At 39.2% G+C, this 7,993-nt stretch overlaps 1 protein-coding gene across 10 annotated transcripts in view; it reads left to right on the forward strand.

Moving 5' to 3' along the window:
• Positions 1-4,537, forward strand: part of ptprsa (protein tyrosine phosphatase receptor type Sa) — a 241,846-nt gene extending 237,309 nt beyond the window's left edge. For all 10 annotated transcript variants that reach the window (XM_086263230.1, XM_086263221.1, XM_086263226.1 and 7 more), the window contains one exon: positions 141-4,537. In XM_086263230.1, coding sequence (XP_086119356.1) covers positions 141-209 — 69 coding nt within the window. In that variant the 3' untranslated portion in view covers positions 210-4,537. The remainder of the gene's footprint in view (positions 1-140) is intronic.
• Positions 4,538-7,993: the final 3,456 nt, after the last annotated feature.

The following is a 7,993-nucleotide window of genomic DNA, read 5'->3' on the forward strand; positions in this document are numbered from 1 at the left end:
ACATGCGCTGCCTCAGCAAATTGCGAAATTTACTGCAAGTTGAAATTGTCTGAAAATTGTAATCTCTCATGTCATTAAACTCCTGGGGAGGTGTTCTAATGCAATTTGTTATGCGTCTGTCTGTTTTTTTCCCTCCACAGGATGAGTATCAATTCTGCTATCACGCAGCTCTGGAGTACTTAGGAAGCTTTGATCACTATGCAACGTAAAAAGCCATCTCCCCCCCTCCCCCTCCTCTGAATCCTGTTGCCCCCCCACCCCCACCTCAACAGCCTCTTGAGCCATAGGAACTAAAATTTAAAACGACAGCAAACAACCACATCGCCACCACCAATTCAGCCACATCAACCAGGATCTCCTAGATTTTTTTTTTTTTAAGACAACACCCGGTCCAACCAGTTCAGAGTCCAATTTGACTTTTCAAATATGCCACAAGGAAACACAAGAAAATTGTCCATCATCTCAAGAAAAGAAGATCCTCGGCAGGGGAGGAACCAGATGCTGTGGCTCAAGATGTGGGGCGGGTTTTGATCAAAGTGTCAGACTGCTTACCTTACCTCAAGTGTTTCAATGTGGAGGACATTGTAAACATTCGTGGACGTTTCTCTTCTCAAAAAATATCTTCGTGACACAACAGTAACAAGCGACAGATGACGAAGGAAAAGGAAGGCAAAAAAAATACAAATAAAAATCTAAAAAACACTGAGAAGCAGATGGATGTAGCCAAGACTTGGTGACTATCTTGTTTTTTGATATGCTCGGGTGTAAAAGGGGTTCAAGTATTTCCATCAACACAGTGTGTGAGTAATATTGTGAGAAATGAAGAAACTGGTTGCCTGCATAAAAGATTTATCAAGCTGTACAAAAAAAGTGAAACAAAATAAACAGAAAAGGACAAGTTCACTCACATTCGGCACCAAATCCTTCAAGAAAACCTAAAGTTTTTACAGTATTTTGTGTGGGATAACACTCGACTATTAAAGCGACTTCTTCTCGAGCACTAAGAGCTAAAAGAAGACACTTTTTGGTTTTCTTACAGTTGTGAGGATGAAAGCAGCGACACATTTCTTAAAATGTGCTAATTGCATCAGTTGTGAATTCGTGTGAAATCAGTATCCTCAGCCAGGTAATCGCAGGAATGTTGCACCACGCCAGTATATTAACAGTGCAAAGATCAGTCACCGGATAAAAGTCTCGCCTGCTGCACGAAGCTTCCGCCGCGTCGTCTTGCGTGCAGCCAAGGTGAGACAAGCGGCAGCCGTGTCCCGTGATTTTTCTTTCTTTCTTCTGTTTTTTAACAATCGCTCCTGTCTTTGGAACCACTACATTGTGGGGCTGCGGTTTCAACATCCACGGTTTTGAACAAGAGATAAACCTGGTGGGGGGGGAAAGCTTTGGAACAAAAATGGAACAACCAAACAAGGATTGCCGCAAAAGTGAGGGCTCTCTTTGTGTACAGTGACCAACGCTCATCGTCATCCTCCAGAACTTTGTCTAATGAGGAATTATCTCGTTTTTCTCGTTTTTTTTTTATTATTATGATTTTCTGTCAAAACCAAACATGCTGCTTATCTCGTGTACGCTGTACGTGTGACTTTGGAAGGAGAGGAAACTGATGAATCAAAGATGCCATCTCTGATAACTGGCATGACTGAAAGCGCATCCACTTGACGTCATCGTCCACGCCTCCTTTTCCCCTCCCTCTCGCCCAGCCTCCTCTATAATCATCTATATCATTGTATAAGACGCTCAAGTGGCAAAGGCCTGCTGCAGTTACCAAGCTGCACATTAATGTGGTTGAAAAATTGGCCTTTAGTTCCACTGTTTGTGTGTTTTGGTGACAGGTGGATACATTTAAACAAAAAAAAAAACAAAAACAGATGCTTTGGTATTTGCCCTCCGTTTTCAAGGTGATGTCTCTGTGGGTGACACAGCCAGACCAAGGAGCCATGATGGATCTCGACGCTGTGACGCGTTCCTGAAACTCTCCAGTACAAGTTACTTGCACATCCCCAAACGAAAAAAAGATTAACTTTAAACGTATTACCCCCGCCAACCCCTCCCTACTCTCCCCGAACAACTGCAGGTCGACACACTAGTGTATGTTGTGATTTAAAAAGAAAAATCAAGCTTTTGAGATCACCGGGTTTTCATTTCGAGAACAGCGCTTTGGTATACGCGAGCGTTACGGATCCCGCGCAGGTTTCCGGTGGGTGTGCACAAAAGCCGGAGCGATGGACAGAACTGTGTGTAATCTTTTCTTATTTCCAAAAAAGCCTTATTGTTATTGTAACATTACGAAAACATTAATGTTGTATTATGACGACTTATTTTACACTACATAGTTGACTTTTTATTATGTTTTTGGTTGTTTTGTTTTTTTCAGTTTAGTTTTCTAACAGATGTTGTATCATTTTTTAAAATTAGCAGGAAAAGAGAAAAGCTTATCTGTTCATATTATGTTTAAAGACATTCTATTTTTTCACTGTAGAAATGTTAAGTATAACATGGCTGTGTGCTTGTGCGCATATATGTATGCATTCATGTGTACTGCGCACTCACACATTCATATATATTTAAATGCAGAATATGAAGATATATCCAAACCTTAGTATGAATTATATGTTTCTCCTCATCATCTTTTTTGTTTTTTAAACATGTCAGTTCTCATGCTTGAAAATATGATTTTATTTCATTTTGTTTTTCTTTGTGTGTGTGGTTTTTTTAATATATACATACATATATATATATATATATAAATATATAATCTTAGAGACCTTGTGTGTTTCTTAATGGAAGCTGAGGGAAGCACTATGCCTGAATCCTCTGCCTCCACTCACCATTGCTCTTCTACCTGAGGGTAGAACCTGTGCCGATGAGGAGATGCCATTTTTTATTTCTATTTTTTATTTTTTTGTCGTTTTTTCTTTTTCTTTTGAGCAACTGTTGATGAAGTGATCTACAAAATATCAATCAAATATTTCAAAACTGACGATTTTTTTCTTACCTATATAGGACCAACTTGACGAACTGTATCTTGTATGATCATGGTCAGGCTATGACCCTCGCAGTTTAAGAAAATCCTCTTCAAGTTCTCTTTTCTTTTTTAAATTTTTCAGACATAATGTGGCCATTCATTTTGTTAGATATCCACTATGATCTAGAGTATACCTGTAAATAAACAAATATATAGATTATATGTATTTGTATCATTTGACCTTCAAGATCTCATACTTTAGGTGGGGACAGAAATACAAAAATCAAAGTCCTTCTCACATCCTGGTGGTTGTAGAGCCTGCTTTCTGAAACCTCTCTTCTCCAGTCCTTCCTCCCTGGTCTTTAATTACCACTCACTTTTCTTCTGACTTTAATTTCCCCTGCTAGCAGTTGAAATGGGAAACATGCCAGCCTCTGTTCTCATACCTATAGCCTCAAACAGAGCACGAAATCAGCACCAGTGATCTGCTGGTATAATTTGACCAAGCCTGGGAGGTTAGTTCTTTCTGTCAACTATTTGAATTGCTAGTCAATCATTATTTCAAGGACCTGTTACATTCTTATTCTAGGTGTAAGACAGAGTGGAGCAACTAAAGGGTGTTTTTGAAAAAGAAATATTGTCTTAAAATAATTCTCAAACAAAGGATTAATCACAAAGGTGTAAATTCTTAAAGCCACAGCTACGGTAAAAACGCTGGAGGCATCCTTCATTCCTTAACACTTTCCACAAAACCCCCAGAAGATGTGCAACTGTTTAACTCCCTAAAATGCCAAGGTGTTAATCCATAAATATATCATTAGCTGAGGAGCAAATACAGCTATGCTAAAGGCCAGACATGGTTCAGTTCCAACATGACACGTTGATTTATTGTCTCCCCGGTGCATTTTTTTTAAGCCTGGAACAGAACCATACTGTTTTTTTCTTTGGTTTTTGTTTTTGTCTTTGACCATGCTTCATTTTGGGATGCAGAAAGAAATCAGGACTCAGTGAAAGATAGCAGAGTGATGCAACCAAGGAAAGACTGAGACAACCAAAAACGTGCTGCAAATTCACATTTCCAGCATGTCATTTCTGAACAGTGGGAACCTTGAGATGTTTCATAATGAACTCAAAGCCTAAGATGAAAGACTCTGGAATTCAGTGAGGCTGATGAGAAAGGGCCCAGGCCAAAACTGAAACCATGGAAGTCTTTCAAAGCTTGTGCAATGTGTTACGTTTTTTTTTGACTTAATGTGAAGATGTTAGGCTTTTGAAAACAAACCGCCAAATTTGCAGGAGTATGTTGAATATTTCAGGGGAAGAGGGGAAATAACAAAAGATGAACCCTAACTTAATCAATTAATCAAAATAACAGAACGTATACAGTACGACAAATTGGAAAAAATAAAAAACAACCCAAATTCAGAAAAATACTTTTTTTGTATGAGGGCCAAGTGCTATCACTTTCAAACTGTTACTTCTAACTGAAACAATAATTGGTTTAAAGCCACTGTGTATGTAGATATGTTGACTTTGTATTAAAGAAATGTTGTCTGAAAATCATTTTGCATGTGTTTCTTGCTGGTAAGATTGGTTACAGCATGGATATCTCTCCTCCTGTCTGATTGTCTGCCTACAGTATTTCCCCATCTGTTAATATGCAAATTTCTGGTGAGAGTTATTTAGCTATGATACTTGAAGTACATCAGCACTTACTTTGCGCATCATACATCAGACTGGAACTTGCACTGAAAAAAAAATCTGTTCTATAGGACGAGTGATGAAACTCACAGATGGTGCGCATCGTTTGTTGATAGATGGCTTGATTAGCTTCCTCCTATATTTATCCACCAGCCTCTCTGCAAACACATCCCAGTGTGTCCTTAAGCTCCTCTTCAAGCTTGATAAATGCCATGCAGACAGGCTGATATTGGTGCAGAGGTAAACCCTTACCTAGTGGTATTTACTCTCTAATCTGTCCTCTTTGGGTATCGGCTAACCTCGAAGTGATGCTTCTGGAAATCAAAGGGTGTGTTGGTCCCAGACCTGACTGTGTTTGCCTTAAAGATATTGCTTTAGATTACAACCTGCAAATTGCAGCGTGTGCTTATTTGGTATTTGCACGGTATCCCTAAAATATTTGTAACAATAACTCTAGCGAGACAAAAAAGGGAAGAACAAAGAGGTTGGGGAATGAGGGGGTAGCTAGGATTCATTTTTCAACATTTTTTCTCATTTTGTTTTTGTTTTTTAATCTTTTTTTTTCCCTGAGGAGTAGGAATGACGAATCTCAGAGGTAATGGGAGTGAATTAGTTGCAAATTCTACAGGATGCCATGTGTAGTGTGTATTTTATTTTATATATATGATGAATTTCAGAAGCAGTAGCATGCACAGTGTATAGTCATCTGCATTTTTTGTGCATTAAAGCAATCTCTAATGACTTTTTCAAGATAACGATACTGTAAATATTTAGAATACATAAACTGTATTTATATTTTAATTTTATACTTTATATTTTAAGCCTTGTATATATTCCTTTGTGTCCACCTGTAACTAGAAATGTGTTGGTTGTTGGGTTTTTTACACTGAGCTATAGATCTAAACTTCAATGAGTTTACAACTGTGAGCTATCAGAGTGTTTCAAATTGGCAAAAATCTGCCTCTCCTAAGACTTTGCTCTTCACGCCATGTTGGATTCACCTGTAAATTAGATGCCGCTGCATCATCATCTCACCCTGTGACAGCCACTAAAGCATTGTCATTTATTAAATGGTAATGTACGCAGATTGACAACCCGCTTCAAGGATGATGTTACTAATTGTGCGCCGGAAGAGCTGCTGCAGTCCATCCCTTTCTAATAGTGGCGAGCCAGCAGACCAAGTGTGAGGGTAGGCAAGGAAGTGAATTAGGGTGGCGATTATGCAGTGATTCAGACAGCAGCTCATTAGGACCCAGCTAAGCAAGCAATCAACGAATCGATGTGACAGTGGACCCAAAAGCCACAGAAATTTGTAATAAATGGCAAAGCGATAAATTGGATTATCCACAGCCCCGTGGCCAAGCTCTTTCTGTTGCAAATGACAAATCAATCCAATCATGCCACGAAAAAAGCTAAAGAACCACAAAAACGGGAGGGAGGGCCTCGAGTTGCACCGGCTGTGGAGGTTATCTGTCTTTCAGATGCGTCTTGTTAAGGTTGTAGTTTTCCAGAGGTCATTTCTGTGTGATATTCAGGGCTCTAAAAAATTCATGGCCAGCCATTAGGTGTTTATGACCACCTTTTATAACTGGAGATTTAGTGACATTTGAACTCGTGCCAGAGCAGTAAAGGTGTCAGAGGGCTGCCATGCCACATGCCTGCTGAACCAACAGGACGAAGGCAGAGCTGCTTTCAGATGTTAAGGATGTAAAAGAGCAGAAAAGGAGAAATAATTAATAAAAATGAGGCAGCAGCAGGATCCCGTCTTAACTCTGTTTCATTTCTTGTATTGTAAGCACAAGAGATGGATCTGCTCCATCAACCTGTCAAATCATCACCGCTGAATGCCACGACCATGACTGGAGTGCTGGATGAAGAAACACTGACATGACATTGATGGACAAAGATGAGCAGATAGATGAGTTATAAACATTAAACCTGTTCAAACATGTCAGCACACAGCAGGCACCAGTTTCATGGAAAGATACGAAAACATCACACGTCAAATATTGTATTAAATAAACCAGTATTTTTGTCAAAGGACTTTGCTGCCATCTGCAGGATAATATAAGATGGCACCATCTGGATAACACTAAAGAGCTGTTTCCATTCAATTAAATCAGAGATCCACATTGATAGATGGTGGATTGGAATGTATTGTCCTCTCCAGAGGCTTTCTCTATGGCATAGAGAAAGCCTAGAAAGGTCTAGTTAGCATAGACTCTATGCTAACTAGACCATTATGAGCTGCTGCTTAGAAATAACTTTCTCTATTTTAAATGCATCTACATGTGGGATCCGTGCATTCATACAAATACTAACAGTTTTAGTTGCATATATAGTATTCTACCATGCAGCAAGATCGTTATACACCTGAAACACAAAAAGTCTGGAGTGCGAATTGAGCAGGGACCCCCGTGCACAAGCGCTCATACTCGGCGCCCTTCCTGTTAAAAGTGTGTTTGAGCGTCTGCCAGCAGTAAACGGTGGCATTTCAAAATTGTGGTGCGACATGACTCCTGTGTTTATGGCCTCGTGCTGTTATTTCCTATAATCTGTCTTACGTTCCCTGGTTCCTTTCTGCCTCTCTGTGTGCAGGCAGGGCTCTTCCACTGACTGATTGCTGCTATTAAAAAAGCAAGCAGCGGGGATACTGTCTTGGTTTCCTTCTTCCTTTTGCAGTTTTATTTCTCAGTCTCATCCACCAGTTCTATTTTGTCATCTCGCTACACTCTTAGGTCTCAACATTCATCTGCTATTCCAATTTTATTTTAAAACAGTGGCCCCTGGCCTTGCCTAATGGCCTGTCCAAGCTTGTTGGGGGAACCTTTTATCTTTGAAAGCTATTTGATTTTTAACTTTGAATAAAATATCAAGGTTGATCATTAGTGAATGTCCTAACTCATTTAAAATATCACATTTTGTTTCCAGTTGATGAAGTCCCACAAAAAAGAGAAATAATAACTATATTGGACCCCGCCAGACGAGACTAATTTAAAAAAAAACTGGCAGCAATAGGATTGCTTGTTTTCCATTTTAATTAGCCGATAAAAAAAAAAGACATTTTTTTGATTCCAAAAAGACTGATTGGTTTTCACAAAATAGCAGTTTGAATCCATTTGATGGCATGCTTGAATCCCCAGTTTGCTCAGTTAGAGAAGTATGATTTAAACCTTGTTTCTTAATTCAGCGTTCTGGAAAAGGTTGAGAAGCCTGGTTTCAAAACATATTTGAAAAGCAAACAAAAAAGCTAAACTTTCTCATAAATATTGCACACAGAACAGCACATCCTCTTTCAAATTTTGCTTCTTGGAT

This window comes from Aulonocara sp. 'chitande type north' Nkhata Bay, linkage group LG15 (genome assembly GCF_057382095.1).
Source record: "Aulonocara sp. 'chitande type north' Nkhata Bay isolate Kocher_YH1m ecotype deep benthic linkage group LG15, A_spYH_male_GT1.1, whole genome shotgun sequence".
Classification (NCBI taxonomy): Eukaryota; Metazoa; Chordata; class Actinopteri; order Cichliformes; family Cichlidae; genus Aulonocara; species Aulonocara sp. 'chitande type north' Nkhata Bay.